Raw genomic sequence first — 23,028 nt, 5'->3', positions numbered from 1 at the left:
CAGCAGTTTCAAATGTCCCTGGGATGGCGCTCCCAAAGGGAAGGGTAGATTGCCATTGTTGCTGTTTAGCAGCCTTAGCCATTCTTGCAAATGCCATTCTTTTGTGCTGGGGGTGGTAGCAGACCCCCAGCACAGCACAGCTGCTCTACCAAAAAGTGGCCAGACTGTTTTTTCACCTGAGTCCCTGATGCTGTTTCTCCTCAGTGGGCGGCATATCCCCACCGGGGTCTCCACCCACCTCGCGCAGGTATGTTGCAGCAGGCAACAGGTTGTACCTCTCTGGAACAGAGCTCCCAGAGGAAAGGGCAGGCCCCCATGTTCACTGTTTCATAGCCTTCACTGTTGATACCTTGAGGAACTGAAAAATGCTAGGTGACTATGGTCTGGATTGGACCCCTAGCGTATTGCAGCAGCCCTATGGAAAAGTGGTCAGACTGCGTGTTATGTTGGTCCCTGATCCCCTATCACCTCACTGGGTGGGTCTTCCAGGCCTAGAACTGCAGCCACCAGCAGGGACTATCGAGCCAATAGCAGCTCTGCAACTCCCTAGAACAGAGTTCCCAGTGAGAAGGGTGGGTTTCCATTTTGCTATCTCACAGCTCTTGCCCTTGCTGTCTCCAGACTCTGGAGAGTTTGCAGGGAACAGTGGCTGGTCCAGATCCCTAGCACAGAGCAACTAACTCACAGAAGAGTGGACAGACTGTTCTCCATGCTGTTCCTGGTTGTCACCTCGCCACAATGTGCAGGGCCACCTGACCAGAGACTCCAGCACAGGCACCCTTCCCCTGCCTCATCTCCTCAATCAGGCAGTCCAGCATTTCTCCAAGGAAGAAATCCCACAGTCAACCCACAACCCATCCATCACTACTGTTGCAGTGGGACAGCCCCAGCAGCCCTCTGGCTGGGGAAGGAACAAAGGGCCTAGTCACTACACTCCCACCTCCAGCACATCATAGCCACTGTATGAAGAGGAGTCCAGCCCCTCTTCCCTGAGAATCCCCATCCCTATTCTTCAGGAGGCAGGGCCCCCAGCCCATGACTGCAAAACAGTCACCCTACCCATGGCTGAGCACATCCACTGGTAGTTGCCTGGAGTTTCCCTGGGGAGAGGCTCCCAGAGCCATCCTACCTCTGCCACTGCCACAGCAGCAGTTTTATCCATGCTGCCTTGGGTCTGGGGAAGAAACAAAGAGTCTGAAGCTCTTTGTTTACAAGCTTACAGCATGCCACAGTCACCTGAACTTAAAACACGCTGCAGCTACCATATGGTGAGGAGAACAGTCTCTACTCCTGGTAAGATTGCAACCTTCTGTTTCCCAAAATGTGAAGCCCCAAGCTTACACCAGCAGTGCAGCCACCCCACCCCTCTGGCTAAACACTCCCATTAACATGGCTTCACATTTCTAGGAGGTGGAGACCCCAGGGGCAACAGAAAGCCTGTCTACCACTGCCTCTGCAGTGGTACTACCCCAGCTACCTTGGAACTTATGAAGGAGCAGAGACCCCAAGTGCCTTATCCATACCTCCAACAAGCTGCAGTCAACCCAAGAGAAGAGGCCAGTCTGTCTCCCATTGGTCAACCACCCACCCCTCACATCACCAGGCAGGGAAACCCTGTCTTGGGCCCACAGCACAGACACCCCCATTCCAGGCTGAAAGCACTGAATGATTGCTCACCTGCATCTCTGGGGTGGAACCCCCAGGAGACAAGCAAAAGACCCTCAGTTACAACTACTACTAAGGTCTCTTCCTTCCATGCCTCCAAGGTGAGGAGAAAACATTAACCCTGAGATCACCCCAGAACTGTTGTGTGCAGCCTGGTAGTGCCAAGACAAAAGCTACAGTCAGCAGTCAAGTGGGAGAGGAGCCCACACTTTCATAGCATTGAGACGGAGCAGGCTGCAACCATGAGGAAATGTACAGGAGCCACATGACTGAGCAAGAGCCTGACAACTGACCACTGCACCTAAGAGTCACCTACTAGGTCATGCCCAAAGCTTCAACACTAAAAAATCTCACTAACATACCCTCATTAAACCAAAGACAAGTCAGCTACAAATAAAGACCCTACACAAAGCTGCAGCCCTGTGAACACAGCCAGAACCAAAGTCAATTTATTGATTGGACTCAAGCTACACTCCCATATGCAGAGATGAGAAAGAACCAATGGAAGAACTATGGTAACTCAAATGGACAGAGCATCTTATGTCCTCCAAATAATCACACTAGTTCTCCAACAAGGGTTCTTAACCAAAATGAGTTAGCTAAAATGACAGAAATATAATTCAGAATATGGACAGAAAGGAATTTCACTGAGATTCAGGAAAACGGTAAAACCTAAACCAAGGAAACTAAGAATCACAATCAAAGGAGAGAGGAGCTGACAGACAAAATAACCAGTATGAAAAAGAACCTAACGGACCTAGTAGATGTACACCCTGCAAGAATTTCACAATGCAATCACAAGTATTAACAGCAGAATAGACCAAGATGAGGACAGAATCTCAGGACTTGAAGACTGGCTCTCTGAAATAAGACAGTCAGACAAAAATAAAGAAAAAAGAATGAAGAGCAATGAACAAAAGCTCCAAGAAATAGGGGATGGTATAAAGAGGCCAAATCTAGGAATCACTTGCATCCTTTAAAGAGACAGGGAGAAAACAAACAACTTGAAAAATGTATTTCAGGATATCATCTATGAAAACTACCACAACCTTGATAGAGAGACCAAAAGTCAAAGTCCCTTGAAGTTCTACACCCAGATTGACCAGCTGTTCTGATTCCTAGTCTAGCACAATCCATAGAGGAAGGGATAAGTTAGGAGGCCCCGGGGAGGCTGGGCAGGCTGGAGGAAACGGACATATCCTGAACCTTTCTCTTTCCCCATAGCTGTCCATTGCCCCAAGACGACATGTCATGCCTGAAGCTGGGAGTATTTTCTCTGTCTTAAGATACAAAAGTTAAGGAAATGGGCTAATTCCAGTACTGTGATAGTTCTTTCTTGGGAAGAGCCTCTTTTTAGCTATGAAGATAAATCTCCTGCCAGCAGGCCTACTTCTGCATTCACAGCCTGCTCTCCACAGACTTGGCTGCTGTCTTGGTGCACTTTGACCAGTTGGGGGCTCTCTTTCCCTGTAAATGTTGTAATAGACTCAAAGTCAAATGGAATCTGCCTTTTATTTCCTTTTTTGCTAAGCTACTGTTATGTCATTGTAACAGCGACATTCCGTCTTTTACAGAAATATTCATCATAAGAAAGGAAAAAGTATTTTATAAAAAAGCTTCTGAAAAACGTAGAACTTTCACTGACCTTCTGCTTTAATTTGTGATTTTGTACTCTTAAGGGGAAAGTGATGGGTAAAACCCACAAGAGAACTGAAAACAGCTGTATGAAGAGGCAGTGCAGGCTAATGATGAGTGAAGAGAGCACAGTGCGCATTTCTAGAGGAAGAGGAAGGAAACTAATGTGATATGCGAGTGAAAAACGGGACACAGAAAAGCAGGGAGGAAAGGGGAAAGTGTGTCAGCTCTCAGAACCAGCAAAGATGTATATTTTACTTAAGTTTAGGAGACTAACTTCATATGGGAGTGTACTCTGGGATTCTGAGAGCCAGGAAACAAATGTTCCATGTGCCAGAATCAGTTAACCATCGACACGTGTATTCTGCACTTCAATCTAGATGCTGCTCCTCTGACAGGTATTTATACAAGCCACCATTCCTGACTGAATATAAATAGGACTTTGAAATGAGGTGAGACAATTTTTCAGCCTCTCTAGAATTCATGACAGAATTCTGTTGTTTTAGGCTGCCTAAAAAAATATATGCAAGCAGAATGGAATTTCAATGTAAAATAATTTATTGTTATTTATACCTGATGTGTAAATTTTGTATTGAGATTTCCTTAATAATTATTAATCTCCTTTTTTCCTCAATTATACACAACTATCTCCTGCTATCTGAATTTCCTTGGTTCATGTTGTATTTTCAGCTGATTTTGACCAACTTTCTCTCTCTCTCCTTCCTTTCTTTTTCTTTCTCTCCTTCTTTCTTTCTCTCTTTCTTTCTTTCTTTCGTTCTTTCTTTCTTTCATTTCCTTCCTTCCTTCCTTCCTTCTTTCTTTCTCTTTCTTTCTTTCTTTCTCTTTCTCTCTCTTACTTTCTTTTTTTTTGATTTTGCTTTAAGTTCCGGAATACATGTGCAGACTGTGAAGATTTGTTACCTAGGTATATGTGTGCCATAGTGGTTTGCTGCACCTATCAACTCGTCACCTAGGTTTTAAGCACAAATTTTTTTTTAATCCAGTCTGTCACTGATGGGCATTTGGGTTGGTTTCCTGTCTTTGCTATTGTAAATAGTGTTGCAATAAACATACACCTGCATGTATTTTTATAATAGAATGATTTATATTCCTTTGGGTATATACTCAGGAATGGGATTGCTGGGTCAAATGGTATTTCTGGTTCTAGATCCTTGATGAATCGCCACACTGTCTTCCACAATGGTTGAACTAATTTACATTCCCACCAACAGCGTAAAAGCTTTCCTGTTTTTCCACAGCTTCACCAGCATCTGTTGTTTCCTGACTTTTTAGTAATCACCATTCTGAGTGGCATGAGATGGTATCTCATTGCGGTTTTGATTTGCATTTCTCTAATGATCGGTGATGTTGAGCTTTTTTCATGTTTATTGGCCGCATAAATGTCTGCTTTTGAGAAGTGTCTGTTCATGTCCTTTGCCCACTTTTCGATGGGGCTTTTCTTTTTTTTTTGTAAATTTGTTTAAGTTCTTTGTAAATTCTGGATATTAGACCTCTGTCAATTGGGTAGACTGCAAAAATTTTCTCCCATTCTGTAAGTTGCCTGTTCGCCCTGATGATTGATAGTTTCTTTTGCTGTGCAGAAGCTCTTTAATTAGATGCCCTTTGTCAATTTTAGCTTTGGTTGCAGTTGCTTTTGGCAATTTCATCATAAAATCTTTGCCCATGCCAATGTCCTGAATGCTATTGCCTACATTTTCCTCTAGGGTTTTTATGGTTTTGGGATTTACATTTAAGTGTTTAATCAGTCTTGAGTTAATTTTTGTATAAGGTGTAAGGAAGGGGTCCAGTGTCAGTTTTCTGCATATGGTTTTCCAGTTTTCCCAGCACCATTTATTAAATAAGGAATCCCTTCCCCATTCCTAAAGTATTGAGAAAGAGATTCTCTTTTCCAGTTTCTGATTTTATTTTATGAAAGAAATGTGTCAGTTTTTACTGACATTTAACGGAGTATTAATCAAAATAATGATCAATTACTATTGTAAATAATTTTATATTTTATGAGTTAAATATATAAAATATTAAATGTATTAATATGATTTACCAGTGCATCACATTTATGAAATTTATTCATTGACATGTATTTTCAAAAAGGAAACACTATGCAGATAAAAGATAATCCACATTGTTGGGTGTACCAACTTATTACTTCCCTCCATTGCAAAGGCAGATATCTCACAATTTTCTATATGTGTTATCTTGATTTTTCTTTTTTGATTCACTCTTCTACTTACCGCAATATGGCTTCTGCTGATTAATTCTATCAATCCAGCTCTCAGTAAGCTCTGCATTGCCCTCTATTTTCTTGCTATAGTGCTCAGTTTTAATTCACATTTTCCATAAGTCTATTGATTCTTTTTCTAAGCACATTTATTTTGTAAATCAACTTTTATCACCATTCCCTCTCATCCTTCTAAAGTTAAGGTATTCCACCTCTGTTTTCTTTGTGTCTCTTCTGTTCCCACACTTTAATGGTGGAAGGTCCTCAGAATCCAGTTTAAGTCTTTTTTTCCCTCTCCGCTTCCTCCCCACATGACAGCCTTCATTTTAGGCCTTTCCGTTGCCAGTTATGAACTTCCAGATATCGTATTCCTTGGAAACTGCAAATTCACATATCTGACTTGCAATGTACATTTTCAATTACATGTTGAAGTCAGTTTACAGAGAATATCTCTGCTTTTATTTCCAGATATGTCTCAATCTACATTCTGCTAAGAGGAATTCATTGTTTTTTTACTTCCTCACATTACAGCAGTTAGCATCACTGATATTAATTCAGCATTATTATTGTTTTTAGATTTCTTTCCTGACAAAAATCAAAGATACAAGAGAACAGGGACTGTATATTTTATGTTCACATTTATATCCTGAAGGCAACATATAACCAGGTACAGAAAAATATGTTTTTTTATAACTTGAATAAAATTATGATAGGTAACTTAATTAAATCATCTATTTTTAAGTCTGGTTGTAAAGTCAGCCTTGGCATTTTATCTTAAGGAATAAACAAACACAAGAAATTTTGTATGGTAAAAGTTTAATGAAAAAGGAAATTAATATATTGGCTAAATATGAAGAACATATATTGTTACATTAACCACAATGTAAAGGTACTCATGATATCACATAAAAAATAATTTAAATTTTAAAAATAAATAAATATTTAAATAAATAGATGAACAGAGACATCAGAATGGTCATCTGTAAAGGACTAGTGCCTGCACAGGTATACACCACGCTTCTTCACGCTGCTGAAAACATTTGAAAATTTTGATTCAACTCGTGGTGGTTATAGAAGTGAGTCTTTGAAATGGAAGAACTCATGAAAGTGTGAGATAATGTATTAGTCAATCAGGATCATTTCCATGTTGAACCAGGTTTCAATCCTTCCTCCTTAATCTTTTTTGCAAGTTTGTTGAAAACGAGAGGGATCTCATGATTTCTGCTCTGACAACCTCCCAGGCACAAGGGCTGTATTTCCTCTCTGTTAGATAAAGAGTGATTCTTTGGAAGTATTTCCTCACAGCCAGGATGGAGTCCTCATTCATCAGGGGAGTCTCTTCCACCCCAACCTCCTGTATCACACATGCTTCCAGGTCATTCAGTTGCTGGTAAAGTTCAGTGGAAAATTTTTCTAGGAGGCTCTGTTCCCAAGCAGCAGATGAGTCCTCTGTGCTGAAGAGATTGAAGGTCTGCTGGATCATCTCATGGAGGACAGAGATGGCTTGAGTCTTCTGGAACTGGTTGCCATCAAACTCCTCCTGGGGGAATCCGAAATCATGTCTGTCCTTCAGGCAGGAGAAAGGAGAGATTCTTCCCATTTGTGCCAGGAGTATCAAGGCCCTCCTATTACCCAGGTTGTGGGTCTGAGGCAGATCACAGCCCAGAGAACAGATGGATTTGTAGCTGAGCACCAGCACGGCCATCAGTAAAGAAAAGGACAGGGCCATTGGGATGTTGCAAATATTGCTAGGCTACTTGAGATAGATAACCTTGAACTTCGGCCTGTAGGTTTTCTGAAGACTTTGCTCTGTGCATAGGTCTTAAATAGTGAACATACTAATTTCCATTTTCTAAATGCCCTAGTTTTACTTTCTATCTCTGTTTTTGCTTTCTTTATGCACTCTCTACATGTGTTTAAAAAGTTTTTCATTTTTTTTCATCATTGCCTATTTTTCACCTGCACTCAAAGGCTTTTATGGTATTTTTTTCTAATTGAAATCTTCATGAAATTTTAATAACACAGATTTGGCATATCTATTTATGTATATTACGTATACCTCTACTTCACAGATAAAAACTACAAAGTTTGCTCTTTTTATTCAAAGTAAAGTTAAGAATGACAGAAAAGTTAAACTAAAATTTAAGTTTAAAAGCTATTGACATTTAACTTAATTTGATAAGTATATTTGTGGAATAACTTTTAGTGTAATTTGTTCATGTAAATTTTGTATCAAAGTACATATGCAAAATAAAAATCTATATAGATACACATTAATAATATGAATATAATTACATATCTAATCATTCAAAACTCCTAAAAATATGAATGAATAATTTTTTAAAATTTTTCTCTTAGTGTATGAAGCTTTGAATTTTGCTTTATATGACAAAATAATTTGTAAACTTTACCAGCTGCAGTATTCATCCAGATGTTGCCAACACTTTTTTCTTTTCAGCACTTGACATAAATATTGATGTGTTGAATAACTTTACTAGAAATAAATCATATAATACAAGCTATTTGCATTGAATTCTCAAAGTCTACAAAACATCCTGAAGAAGTGAGGATCAAACATAAGTAATAACCATAAGATAGTCAATGGCAGCCCAAAGATATGCAGGTTAAAGCCACATATTGTGATAAGACCTTAAGATCAAGCAAAAAATGGACAAAAAGTCCTCCAATCACAGTCATCTACTTGCCATAGGTTTGTAACACTGGTCTTACAAATATTTTGTGTATCTTCATGAACTCAATACCGGTGCTTCTCATATCATACACAAAAAAACCCAATGAGAAAGATATATATTAAGCAATGAAATTTTGTTGGATAGAATTGTTGGAGAGTCACAAACTATTGTAATATGTCAGATTTGTTTACACTACGAGAACTAATTTTTGTACCCTTAGAAGAAGTGTCATTCCAATAAACGTATGTGACTTAGAAAATATTATGAATTAAATCATTTTTGGCATTTTTCATTGAAGTTCATATTCCCTAAAGGTTTTCAGAAGTTCCTATCCAAGTCAATTCTTATCAAATAAAAAAGACCATCTTTGTTCTAAATTCATAAATTTATAAATATTGAATATTATCATGTAAAGAATTAACTTTCAGAGTGATCCTGAACTCTGGCTCTACCTTTTTGTTTGTTTGTTTGTTTGTTTTGCATAAGAAGTTTTTTTTTTGCATAAGTAGGCCCTATAGATACTGAGTCCTTAAATGGAATGAGGTCTGTTTTAGCAAATCAGCTATTTAGTAAGTGGAGTTTTTACTAGTTTCTCATTTTTTCTTCTACTGGAAAGTGTTCAAGAATGAAGCTATTTTACTTCCTCATAGCCATATTTGCTGGGATTGTAATAGACAATCACAAAAATTTCCATTCAGTGTTTACTGAGAGTCAGTAATGCCCATTTAGTTTACTGCTAAAACCAGTGGGATTCTAGTTTTTTTTAAGTGCATGTAGATCTGGGGATTCAAGTTGCAAGAGCAGCATAATATCATCCTTTGCCTAGCACTATATTAACTATTTATGACTTCATCTCTAATCTGTCCTCTACTTTGTTATAATAGAAAATAACTAGCCTGGTGTCAAATGCAGAGTCACATATCTAAATTCAAACTCTCCAATTCACACAGTTTATAGGAGTCAGACAATTTGCTATTCCCAAAAGTATGGAATAATAGCCTCTCTTCCCCAAATAATCCTACAGCTTTCCTTCCCTGGATCAAATCCCGAGAATGTGTATGTGAACTGTGAAGACTTGTGACATCATTTTTCCATCATTTATAAATTTCAGCTTTAAATCATGTGATAATCTTTTAATGACACGGGTAGAAAATGAGCCGGTTTATATAAGGAAGAAATTATGAAATGGATGAATTTTAGAAAATAACCAAACACATTTTATTATTCATTATTTTAAATAATTCATTTAAATTCTTTATATCATTGAACAATTAAAATATTCTACATTGTGAAATGTGCACAGGGGTTTCCATAAATAGGAGCTTTCATTTCAGAAATGTATATTTTGTACATTGATTTAGTTGTTGATACAGTCAACACATTTTTATTGAATTTTGGGCTCATCCTTTTATTAGACCCTGAGAATACAGGGCAATTTTGCCCAAGTTATTATTCTTAGTCTTTGAAACACTGGGGGAGAGAGTATTTTTTTCTTTGTTCACTTGAGAGTGTATTGGGAATTTTTGCATATTCATTTTTCATGTTGTATTTTACTGTGAAAATTGGTTTTTCTATACTTTGATTTCTTTCATTTTCACATTCAGGTTAGTGTGAATGAAAGAATACAAATATAATTTTTAAATGGACTATACAATGGTTCTATGTGGTATTCACAACAGCAAATATATTTATATTTCTCACTTCACTTTTCCTAGAAAGTAAAAGTGGTCTGATTTTTCATCTTAATTTATGGGCACAAAAAGAAAACAAATGTATGTCTAAATGTGATAAACATGTAAGAGGAGAAATACTTAATGCAAATGACAAGTTAATGGGTACAGCAAACCAACATGGCACATGTATACCTATGTACCAAACTTGCACGTTGAGCACATTTACCCTGGAACTTAAAGTGTAGTACAAAAAAAAAAAAAAAATGACCAGAGGGGAACTTAGAAAATATCTTGAGACCGATGAAAATGAAAACACAACATACCAAAACATATGTGATGCAATGAAAACAGAGCTAGAGGGGAAAATGAAAGCTGTAAAAGCTTATATTAAAAAAGAAGAAAGACCTCAAACGAATGAACTAACTTTACAAGTTAAGGAACTAGAAAAAGAAGAAATAAACACATAGTAAGGAAGAGGAAGAAAATAAGAAAGACTAAAGCAGACCCCAGGTCTTCATCCTTACTTCTCAGTCCTTGCAAGTTTGTTGATGAAGAGAAGGATTTCATGATTCCATTCTGACAACCTCCCAAGCACAGTCACTGTATTTCTTCTCTTTCAGGTAGATTCTCTGGATTCCCAGGGATTCCCTGGAAGTACCTCCTCAAGGCCAGTGTAGGGCTCCAATCACCCCCACAGATTCTTCCTCAGGAGAGGAAGACTGCCCTAAGCAAGACTCCAGGCATTCTAGCTGCTGATGAAATCCAGTGTGGAGCTGGTCCAGGAGGGTCATGTTCCAGGCAGCAGAGGAGCGCTCTGTGGGGAAGAGGCTGAAGATCTGCTGAAGCATCTCATGGAGGACAGACACGGCCTGGGCCTTCTGCAAATGGCTGCCATCCACGTCTCCAGGGGGAACCTGAAGTCTCTTCTGTCCTTGAGACACAAGAAAGTGGAGATTCTGCACATTTGGCCCAGAAGTGCCAAGGTGTTCCTGCTAAGTAGGCCATGGTTCTGAGGCAGGTCAAAGCCCAGAGATCCAACAGGGCCACAGTGGCAAAGCAGCAGGGCCACCAGTAGAAGAAGCAGTAGGACCACTGGGAAATGAGGGTGCTGCTGGCCTAGCTGAGCTGGAGTCTGGATGAAAGTTGGACTCCAGGATCTCTCAAGGCATTCTTTTTATGCGTGGCTTATAGTTGGAAACAAATAGTTTTCAGGGTTGGCCAAGATGGCCGACTAGAACCTGCTAGTGTGTGCCACTCTCATGGAGAGAAATGGAAGGGGCAAGTAAATACAGCACCTTCAACTGAAACAACCAGGTACACACACTGGGACTCAAGAAAACAACTTGACCCATGGAGAATAGAGCAAAGTAAGGCAGGACGACTGCCCCTCCAGGAGTGACACAGAGCCAGGGGAGCCTCTCCTGCCCAGGGAAGTGGTGAGTAAGTGAGCAGCCCTGGGGACCCACGTTTCTCCCACAGATCTTTGCAACCCTCAGGTCAGGAGATCTCCTAGTGAACCCACTCTACCAGGGCATTTAGTCTGACATGCAGGGCTACGTAGGGTTTCAGCAGAGCAGCCGCTCTCGCATGCATGGGTACCCTGGAGCCTTAGATACCCAGGCCTCCCCACAAAAGAAGCTATAACTCCAGCCAAGCAGGAGGCTAGACCCCTATACATACCCCTAGGAAAGGGGTTTCATCCAGGGCGCTGGGCAGTGACAAGTGACAGGCCCACCTTCCATGGCCTGTCTCAGGGTAAGACCCACTGGCTTGGGAATCCAGGCAGACACTGGTAGCAGCCTCATACCTCCCTGACATGGAGCTCCCAGCGGCAGGGGGTGGGCTGCCATCTTTGCTCTTTCACAATCTTAGCTATTGGAGCCTTTGGGTTCTAGGGAGTCCAAGGCAGCTAGGGACTGGAGCAGCCACCCAGCACAGCCCAGCAGCTCTACGGAGAAGCAGTCAGATTGCTTATTCATGTCGATCCCAAATCCTGTTTCTTTTCACAGGGTGAAATCTCCCCACTGGGGTCTGCAGTCACCTCCACCACTGTTTTCTGGCAGACAGCAGTTTCGAATATCCCTGGGATGGCGCTCCCAAAGGGAAGGGTAGGTTGCCATTGATGCTGTTTAGCAGCCTTAGCCATTCTTGCAAATGCCACTCTTTTGTGCTGGGGGTGGTAGCAGACCCCCAGCACAGCACAGCTGCTCTACCAAAAAGTGGCCAGACTGTTTCTTCACCTGATTCCATGATGCTGCTTCTCCTCAGTGGGAGGGATATCCCCACCGGGGTCTCCAGCCACCTCCTGCATGTATGTTGCCGGAGGCAACAGGTTGTACCTCTCTGGAACAGAGCTCCCAGAGGGAGGGGCAGGCCCCCATCTTCACTGTTTCATAGCCTCCACTGTTGATATCTTCAGGTACTGAAAAATGTGAGGTGACTATGGTCTGGATTGGACCCCCAGCATATTGCAGCAGCCCTATGGAAAAGTGGCCAGACTGTGTGTTATGTGGGTCCCTAATCCCCTATCTGCTCACTGGGTGGGTCTGCCAGGCCTGGGTCTGCAGCTACCAGCTGGGGCTATTGAGCCAATAGCAGCTCTGCAACTCCCTGGAACAGAGCTCCCAGTGAGAAGGGTGGGTTGCCATCTTTGCTTTCTCACAGCTCTTGCCCTTGCTGTCTCCAGGCTCTGGGGAGTCTGTAGGGAACAGCGGCTGCTCCAGATCCCCAAAACAGCGCAACTGCCTCACAGAAGAGTGGCCAAACTGTTCTCCACGCAGTTCCTGGTTGTCACCTCTCCTCTGTGGGCAGAGCCACCTGACCAGAGACTCCAGCACAGGCATTCTTCCCTTGCCTTGTCTCCTCAATCAGGCAGTCCAGCATTTCTCCAAGAAAGAAATCCCACAGTCAACCCATAACCCATCCACCATGACCGTTGCAGTGGGACAGCCCCAGCAGCCCTCTGGCTGGGGAAGGAACAAAGGCCTATTCACTACATTGGCACCTCCAGCACATCATCGCCACTACATGAAGAGGAGTCCAGCCCCTCTTCCCTGAGAATCTGCATCCCTATTCTTCAGGAGGCAGGGCCCCCTGCCCATGACTGCAAAACAGTCACCCTACCCATGGCTGAGCATACCCACTGGTAGTTGACTAGAGTTTCCCTGGGGAGAGGCTCCCACAACCATCCTACCTCTGCCACTGCCACAGCAGCAGTTTTATCCCTGCTGCCTTGGGTCTGGGGAAGAGACAAAGAGTCTGAAGCTCTTTGTTGAAAAGCTTACATCATGTCACAGTCACCTGAACTTCCAGCACACTGCAGTTACCACATGGTGAGGAGAACAGTCTCCTCCTGGTAAGATTTCCACCTCCTGTTTCCCAAGAAGTGAAGTCCCATACTTACACCAGCAGTGCAGCCACCCCACTCCTCTAGCTAAACACTCCCATTAACATGGCTTCACATTTCTAGGAGGTGGAGACCCCAGGGGTAACAGAAAGCCTGTCTTAACATTGCCTCTGCAGTGGTACTACCCGAGCTACCTTGGAACTAATGAAGGAGCAAGACCCCAAGTGCCTTATGCATACCTCCAACAAGCTGCTGTCAACCCAAGAGAGGAGGCCAGTCTGTCTCCCATTGGTCAACCACCCACCCCTCACATCACCAGGCAGGGAACCCCTCGCTTGGGCCCACAGCACAGACACCCCCATCCCACGCTGAATGCACTGAGTGATTGCTCACCTGCATCTCTGGGGTGGAGCCCCCAGGAGACAAGCAAAATACCCTCAGTTACAACTACTACTAAGGTCCCTTCCTTCAATGCCTCCAAGTCGGGGAGTAAACATTAACCCTGACATCACCTCAGAGCTGTTATGTACAGCCTGGGAGTGCCAAGATACAAGCTACAGTCAGCACTCAAGTGGGAGAGGAGCCCACACTTTCATAGCATTGAGAAGGAGCACGGCTACAAACGTGAGGAAATACGGGGGAGCCACATGACTGAGCAAGAGCCTGACAACTGACCACTCCAACTAAGAGTCACCTACTAGGTCATGCCCAAAGCTTCAACACTAAAAAATGTCACTAACATACCCTCATTAAACCAAAGACAAGTCAGCTTCAAATAAAGACCCTGCACAAAGCTGCAGCCCTGTGAACACATCCAGAACTGAAGTCTATTTATTGATTGAACTCAAGCTACATTCCCATATGTAGAGACGAGAAAGAACCAATGGAAGTACTATAGTATCTCAAATGGACAAAGTATCTTATGTCCTCCAAATAATCTCACTAGTTCTCCAACAGGGGTTCTTAACCATAATGAGTTAGCTAAAATGACAGAAACATAATTCAGAATAGGATAGAAAGGAATTTCATTGAGATTCAGGAAAATCATAAAACCTAAACCAAGGAAACTAAGAATCACAATCAAAGGATAGAGGAGTTGACGGACAAAATAGCCAGTATGAAAAAGAACCTAACGGACCTATTATAGGTACACTACTAGAAGAATTTCACAATGCAATCACAAGTATTAACAGCAGAATAGACCAAGCTGAGGACAGAATCTCAGGACTTGAAGACTGGCTCTCTGAAATAAGACAATCAGACAAAAATAAAGAAAAAAAGAATGAAGAGCAATGAACAAAAGCTCCAAGAAATAGGGGATTGTATAAAGAGGCCAAATCTAAGAGTCACTTGCATCCTTTAAAAAGACAGGGAGAAAGCAAACAACTTGGAAAATATACTTCAGGATATCATCTATGAAAACTACCACAACCTTGATAGAGAGACCAAAAGTCAAATTCCCTTGAAGTTCTACACCCAGATTGTCTGGCTGTTCTAATTCCTAGTCTAGCACAATCCATAGAGGAAGGGATAAGTTAGGAGGCCCCGGGGAGGCTGGGAAGGCTGGAGGAAAGGGACACATCCTGACCCTTTGTCTTTCCCCATAGCTGTCCATTGCCCCAAGAGGACATGTCATGCCTGAAGCTGGGAGTATTTTCTCTCTCCATGATACAGAAGTTAAGGAAATGGGCTAATTCCAGTACTGGGGTCAGTTCTTTCTTGGGAAGAGCCTCTTTTTAGCTATGAAGATAAAACTCCTGCCAGGAGGCCTGCTTCTGCATTAATAACCTGCTCTCCACAGACTTGGCTGCTGTCTTGGTGCACTTTGACCAGTTGGGGGCTCTCTTTCCCTGTAAATGTTGTAATAGTCTCAAAGTAAAACGGAACCTGCCTTTTATTTCCTTTTTTGCTAAGCTACTGTTATGTCATTGTAACAGCGACATTCCGTCTTTTACAGAAATATTCATCATAAGAAAGGAAAAAGAGTATTTTATAAAAGAGCTTCTGAAAAACCTAGAACTTTCACTGAACTTCTGCTTTAATTTGTGATTTTGTGCTCTTAAGGGGAAAGTGATGGGTAAAACCCACAAGAGAACTGAAAACAGCTGTATGAAGAGGCAGTGCAGGCTAATGATGAGTGAAGAAGAGAGCACAGTGCGCATTTCTAGAGGAAGAGGAAGGAAACTAGTGTGATATGGGAGTGAAAAAATGGGATACAGAAAAGCATGGAGGAAAGGGAAAAGTGTGTCAGCTCTCAGAACCAGCAAAGATGTATATTTTACTTAAGTTTAGGAGAGTAACTTCATATGGGAGTGTACTCTGGAATTCTGAGAGCCAGGAAACAAATGTTCCAGGTGCCAGAATCAGTTAACCATCAACACGTGTATTCTGCCCTTCAATCTAGATGCTGCTCCTCTGTAAGGTATTTATACAAGCCACCATTCCTGACTAAGTAGGACTTTGAAATGAGGTGAGACAATTTTTCAGCCTCTCTACAATTCATGACAGAATTCTGTTGTTTTACGCTGCCTAAAAACAATATATACAAGCAGTATGGAATTTCAATGTAAAATAAGTTATTATTATTTATACCAGATGTGTAAATTTTGTGAGGATTTCCTTAATAATTATTAATCTCGTTTTTTCCTCATTTATACACAACCATCTCCTGCTCTCTGAATTTCCTTGGTTCATGTTGTATTTTCGGCTGATTTTGACCAACTTTCTTTCTTTTTAAATTTTGCTGTAAGTGCCGGGATACATGTGCAGAACGTGCATATTTGTTTCATAGGTATACGTGTGCCATGGTGGTTTGCCTCACCTATCAACTCGTCACCTAGGGTTTTTTTTTTGAATTAATTTCATATGTATTTTATTTTAACCATCCTTTCTCCTCCATTACAGTATACATTTCATGAAGACAGGAATTCCATGTTATTCTACTTCCTATAATTGATGCTTAATACCTATTGTCCACTGATTCTTTTCTCTGTGCAAATCCTCTGGAGAAATATTTTGTTCTGTGCCAAGAAACAGTTTCATTCAACGGTTAAGGTGACTTGTGTCACTGATTTGATTTCCTTCTTTTACATTAACTATCAAAAATCTCAGACTTATTAATAAAGACATGTCTTCATAGGGTACATCTTTATAATGGTCTTATTTTTATTTTATTTTCCTCGCTCTTTTTTTTCATTTTACTTTATTCTGTCCTAAATATTTAAAGTTTCAGCTAATTTTAAAGTAAAAGATGCTCAATGGGAAAAGCTCGCACAAATCAGAGCTACCTAAAAGTAGAGTTGCAAAGTCCCAAGGATCTTTTTCTCTGAGGCAAGCCTCTTTGCTTCTGGGTGCTTGCCCTGCAGACTGGCTTATGAAGTCACCATCTTTTCAGATTCCAGGGGCCCGTAATGTTCATACCACTGCAGTATTCTTATTACACACTGTAATAATCTGGAATAATAAGATCGTAGGCACTCTTTCTTGCCCTCACATGTGGATCTGCCTTCTCCTTTTAAACAGCCATGTAACGTTCCCTATCTCACCTACTTTGAATTTTTATATTCTTGCTGCTCTAAGGTTTTTTTTTGGAGCAAGGAAAGCAATTAAAAAAAATAAAATTTACTTTCAAAAGAAGAATAGAGATAATTAACCAGCCCTTGCCACCTAACTAAATATAATTCCCTAGTAACTCCTCTTGGAGCACCAGGTTCCCTGGGAGTGGAATTGCCTGTGGAAAGGCCTATGTGGATTCTGAGCTTGGGAAATGGTGACGGAGCCCTCTCTCTAGCCTCTCAGCCTGGCCAAACATGGTGAAACCCGTCTCTACTAAAAATACAAAAATTAGCTGAGTATGGTGGCACGAGTCTGTAATCCCAGCTACTCGGGAGGCTGAAGCATGAGAATTGTTTGAATCCGGGAGGCAGAGGTTGCAGTGAGCCGAGATAGCACCGCTGCACTCCAGCCTGGGTGACAGAGCGAGACTCTGTGTCAAAAAAAAAAAAAAAAGAAAGAAAGAAAAAAAAGTAAGAAATGAGTGAACATTTCAAAATGGCAGGAACTGGTTAAGTTTAAAACTGAACACTTTCATTCTGACAAGAAAGCAGTCATTCCTTTTCTCCATTAACAGAGATAAAGAAAAGCTTTTCAAATTTGTATATGGCTACGTTGATTGACGTCCGAGTTAAAAATGAAATGTCGGCCGGGCGCGGTGGCTCACACCTGTAATCCCACCACTTTGGGAGGCCGAGGTGGGTGGATCATGAGGTCAGGAGATGGAGGCCATCCTAGCTAACATGGTGAAACCCCATCTCTACTAAAAATACAAAAAATTAGCCGGGCATGGTGGCATGCACCTGTAGTCCCATCTACTCAGGAGGCTGACACAGGAGAATCACTGGAACCCAGGAGGCGGAAGTTGCAGTGAGCCGAGATTGCGCCACTGCACTGTAGCCTGGTTGACACAGCGAGACTCCATCTCCAAAAAAAAAAAAAAAAAAAAAAAAAGAAGAGACAGAGAGAGAGAAATCTCATTTCCCTGTTGCTCAGTCACATTCCTATAAACATACTACTTGTATACCTGGACAGTTATCACTTTCCAACCTCTTATCTCGGTGATTTCCCAAGCTACAGAGTAAGATAGGTAGAGAATTTTTGTACTTTTAGTAGAGACAGGGTTTCACCATGTTGGTCAGGCTGGTCTTGAACTCTAGCCTACACAACAGAGCAAGAGTCCGTCTCAAAAAAAAAAAAAATAGGCAGAGAAGGGGTTATTTACATTTCACAGATGAGGTTCACAGGCCCTGAGTTATTTTTGCTACAGTCAACGTGAACAATAAAAACAGCAATTGTGCCCTCTGGTTTGAAGAGACCTGGCTCCACCCACCTGGTGGGGAAAACTACGACTCCACCCTGGTCCCATGCCTGCCAGCTCTCACCTGGACTCCTCTGTTGTCTCACGTAAGTCACATCTAAGTATGACCTCAGCTGCTCAAAGGACTGCTGAGAAAGTTACTCAAGTTATCCAGCCAACACTCAGCAAACTGAGGACCCATCTGGGAGGTGGAGCCACCCTACCCAATCACAGCTATTGGGAGTGTATCTGTCTCAGTGGGTGGCGCAGCTGAGCTCCTACCTAGAGGTGGCCACCATGCTAGGAAGCACCTTCGCCTTGGACAGTGGGCTCAGGTTCTGGCTCTGCCACTTATTAGCTATGCAGTCTTGGGCAAGTGACTTTACCCCTCCTCATTGAAGCTTCTTCATTGTAAAATGAGAATACAGACACCAGAAGCTACCCAGGTTTGTTGGTAAGTGCAAATGAGGCAGCCTATGTAAACAAGAGCCAGTGTCTTCGTGCGGCAAACCCCATGGCAAGTTCTCATGGAATATTAGCTATTACTGCTGTGTCTAGTCTATGTAAACTCACTGCCCTGCCCCAGCTACCAGCCACCAGCCACCACCCAGGAACAGCATGGTGCCCAGTGCAGAGTAACTGCTAAATACTAAGTTAGTATACTCACAGTGTACCTAACTCCCTGATGACCCTGAAGGAGGTGCACAATTCTTCCCGGAGGAGGCCCTGCCCTGGCTTAGGGCTGGCTCTGCCATGAAGGAGACAGCTGCCCCATCTAAAGCTGCTCTTACACCTTCCTGGACTGTCGAGAAAAACTCTCTATGGTTTGCTACAGACAGAACAGTCAGAAGGCGAAAGAAAGCCCAGATCCCCAGGCCCTATCTTACCCCAACTCCCTTCATTGCTAAGGCTAAGAATGTCTGTGGGTCAGTGGAGAACAGGCAGCATTCATCTCATCAGAGAAACTACTCTTTCATGCGAACGTCTCCAATGTATGGACACCATTTTCCCACTGAGTGTGCTGACACCATAGAAACACGGATCATGTCTTTATAAGTAAATATATGAATAGAAGCTTTAAAATATTTTAAGTACGGAGTCTATAATTAAGACACAGTGTTTGAGATATTTACACAGAAGATTAATGACTCCATGCACATAATTCATCATTGCTTTAGTATTACCAAGTAATATTAAGTTAATTAAGAGACATTGGGAGGCCAAAAAACCAGGCACGACCCAACTGCAGCCCTGCCATGGAAATGAATGAACAAGTCAGCAGGCAGAACTGAGTCTCGGGAGACCCACACGGAGCTGAGGAGTATCTAAGAAACCAATGTCACTTGCACTGACCTGGTCTTGCCAGTTCAAGGTCACTCTCATCCGTCACCTAGGTTTTAAGTACAATTTTTTTAAATCCAGTCTATCATTGATGGGCATTTGGGTTGGTTTCGTGTCTTTGCTATTGTAAACATGCTGCAATAAACATACACGTGCGTGTATTTTATAACAGAACGATTTATATTCCTTTGGGTATATACTCAGTAATGGGATTGCTGGGTCAAATGGTATTTCTGGTTCTAGAACCTTGATGAATCGCCACACTGTCTTCCACAATGGTTGAACTAATTTACATTCCCACCAACAGTGTAAAAGATTTCCTATTTTTCCACAGCTTCACCAGCATCTGTTGATTTTGACTCTTTAATAATTGCCATTCTGAGTGGCATGAGATGGTATTTCATTGTGGTTTTGATTTGCATTTCTCTAATGATCAGTGATGTTGAGTTTTTTAATGATTATTGGTCACATAAATGTCTACTTTTCAGAAGATTCTGTTCATATCCTTCACCCACTTTTTGATGGGGCTTTTTGTTTTTGTAAATTTGTTTAAGTTCTTTGTACATTCTGGATATTAGACCTGTGTGAGTTGGGTAGACTGCAAAAATTTTCTCCCATTCTATGGGTTGCCTGTTCACTCTGATGATGGATAGTTTCTTTTGCTGTGCAGAAGTTCTCTAATTAAATGCCATTTGTCAATTTAACTTTTGTTGCAGTTGCTTTTGGCGATTTCTTCATAAAATCTTTGCCCATCCTGTGTCCTATGTTTTCTTCTAGTGTTTTTATGGTTTTGGGTTTTACATTTAAGTCTTTAATCCATCTTGAGTTAATTTTTGTATAAGGTGTAAGGAAGTGGTCCAGGTTCAATTTTCTGCCTATGGCTATCCAGTTTTCCCAACACCATTTATCATCATTCCCTCTAAATACACTTTTATCATTATTCCCTCTCGTCCTTCTAATGATAAGGTATTCCACCTCTGTTTTCTTTGTGTGTCTTCTGTTCCCCCACTTTAATAGTGGAAGTTCCTCAGAATCCAGTTTAAGTCTTTTTTCCCTCTCTGCTTGCTCCCCACATGACAGCCTTCATTTTTGGCGTTTCCATTGCTAGTTATGAACTTCCAGATATCATATTCCTTGGAAACTGCAAACTCATATATCTGACTTGCAATGTACATTTTCAATTACATGTTGAAAGTCAGTTTATAGAGAGTATCTCTACTTTTATTTGCAGACATTTCTTAATCTATGTTCTGCTAAGAGGAATTCATTTTTTTTTACTTCCTCACATTACAGCAGTTAGCATCACTGATATTAATTCAGCATTATTATTGTTTTTAGATTTCTTTCCTGACAAAAATCAAAGATACAAGAGAACAAGAACTGTATTTTTTATGTTCACGTTTATATCATGAAGGCAACATATAACCTGGTATAGAAAAATATATTTTTCTATAACTTGAATAAAATTATGATAGGTAACTTACTTAAATCATCTATTTTTAAGTCAGGTTATACAGTCAGGCTTGGCATTTAATCTTAAAAAATAAACAAACACAAGAAATTTTGTATAGTAAAAATTTAATGAAAAAGGAAATTAATATATTGGCTAAATATGAAGAACATATTTGTTACATTAACCACAATGTAAAGGTACATATGATATTACATAAAAAATAATTTAAATAATAAAATAGTGAAATAAATAAATATTTAAATAAATAGATGAAAGGTGACATCAGAATGGTCATCTGTAAAGGACTAGTGCCTGCACAGGTAAACACGATGCTTCTTTACACTCCTGAAAACACTTGGAAATTTTGATTCAACTTGTGGTGGTTATAGAAGTGAGTCTTTGAAATGGAAGAACTCATGAAAGTGTGAGATGATGCATTAGTCAATGAGAATCATTTCCATGATGAACCAGTTTTCAATCCTTCCTCCTTAATCCTTTTTTCAAGTTTGTTGAAAAAGAGAAGGATCTCATGATTTCTGCTCTGACAACCTCCCAGGCACAAGGGCTGTATTTCTTCTCTGTTAGATAAAGAGTGATTCTTTGGAAGTATTTCCTCACAGCCAGGATGGAGTCCTCATTCATCAGGGGAGTCTCTTCCACCCCAACCTCCTGTATCACACATGCTTCCAGGTCATTCAGTTGCTGGTAAAGTTCAGTGGAAAATTTTTCTAGGAGGCTCTGTTCCCAAGCAGCAGATGAGTCCTCTGTGCTGAAGAGATTGAAGGTCTGCTGGATCATCTCGTGGAGGACAGAGATGGCTTGAGTCTTCTGGAACTGGTTGCCATCAAACTCCTCCTCTGGGAATCTGAATTCATGTCTGTCCTTCAAGCAGGAGAAAGGAGAGATTCTTCCCATTTGTGCCAGGAGTATCAAGGCCCTCCTATTACCCAGGCTGTGGGTCTGAGGCAGATCACAGCCAAGAGAGCAGATGGATTTGTAGCTGAGTACCAGCATGGCCATCAGTAAAGAAAAGGACAGGGCCATTGGGATTTTGCAAATATCACTAGGCTACCTGAGGTGGGTAACTTGAACCGTGGCCTGTAGGTTTTCTGAGGACTTTGCTCTGTGCATAGGTCTTAAATAGTGAACATACTAATTTCCATTTTCTAAATGCCCTAGTTTTACTTTCTATCTCTGTTTTTGCTTTCTTTATGTACTCTCTCCATGTGTTTAAAGACGTTTTTCATTTTCTTTCATCATTGCCTGTTTTTCCCCTGCACTCAAAGCCTTTTATGGTATTTTTTTCTAATTGAAATGTTCATGAAATTTTAATAACACAGATTTGGCATATCTATTTAGGTATTCTACATATACCTCTACTTCACAGATAAAAAGTATGAAGTTTGCTCTTTTTATTCAAAGTAAGTTAAGAATGACAGAAAAGTTAAACTAAAATCTAAGTTTAAAAGCTATTAAAATCTAAGTTTAATTAGATAAGTATATTTGTGGAATAACTTTTAATGTAATTTGTTCATGTAAATTTTGTTGTTTCAAATTACATATGCAAAATAAAAATCTATATAATACACATTAATATGAATATAATTACATACCTAATCATTCAAAACTACTAGAAATATGAATCAATTTTTAAAAAATTTTCTCATAGTATATGAAGCTTTGAATTTTGCTTTATATGAGAAAATAATTTGTAAACTTCACTAGCTGTAGTATTCATCCAGATATTGCCAACACTTTTTTCTTCTCAGCACTTGACATAAGTACTGATGTGTTGAATAACTTTTGTAGAAATAAATCATATAATATAGGCTATTTGCATTGAATTCACAAAGTGTACAAAACATCCTGAAGAACTGAGGATCAAACATAACTAATAACCATAAGATAGTCAATGGCAGCACAAAGGTAGGCAGGTTAAAGCCACATATTGTGGTAAGACTTCAAGATCCAGCAAAAAAATTGTCAAAAAGTCCTCCAATCACAGTCATCTATTTGCCATAGGTTTGTAACGTTGATCTTGCAAATATTTTGTTTATCATCATGAACTCAATACCAGTGCTTCTCATATCATACACAAGAAAACCCAACGAGAAAGATGTATATTAAGCAA

General features: G+C 40.8%; 2 protein-coding genes and 1 pseudogene across 2 annotated transcripts; all 3 read right to left on the bottom strand.

Moving 5' to 3' along the window:
• Nucleotides 1-6,353: 6,353 nt before the first annotated feature.
• Nucleotides 6,354-7,659, bottom strand: LOC117981650 (interferon alpha-17). Its single transcript, XM_034967229.3, has one exon. The coding sequence runs from the start codon at nt 7,266-7,268 to the stop codon at nt 6,699-6,701; it is 570 nt and encodes a 189-aa protein (XP_034823120.1). The 5' UTR covers nt 7,269-7,659; the 3' UTR covers nt 6,354-6,698.
• Nucleotides 7,660-8,659: 1,000 nt separating this feature from the next.
• Nucleotides 8,660-12,748, bottom strand: LOC117974417 (interferon omega-1-like; annotated as a pseudogene).
• Nucleotides 12,749-21,244: 8,496 nt separating this feature from the next.
• Nucleotides 21,245-22,164, bottom strand: LOC117981652 (interferon alpha-7). The gene has a single exon (XM_034967232.3). It carries the CDS (start codon nt 21,939-21,941, stop codon nt 21,372-21,374), a length of 570 nt encoding a protein of 189 aa, XP_034823123.2. The 5' UTR covers nt 21,942-22,164; the 3' UTR covers nt 21,245-21,371.
• Between the last annotated feature and the right edge of the window lie 864 nt (nt 22,165-23,028).

This window comes from Pan paniscus, chromosome 11 (genome assembly GCF_029289425.2).
Source record: "Pan paniscus chromosome 11, NHGRI_mPanPan1-v2.0_pri, whole genome shotgun sequence".
Lineage (NCBI taxonomy): Eukaryota > Metazoa > Chordata > Mammalia > Primates > Hominidae > Pan > Pan paniscus.
The sequence above is the reverse complement of the archived record's forward strand: the minus strand, read 5'-3'. Positions and strand labels throughout refer to the sequence as shown.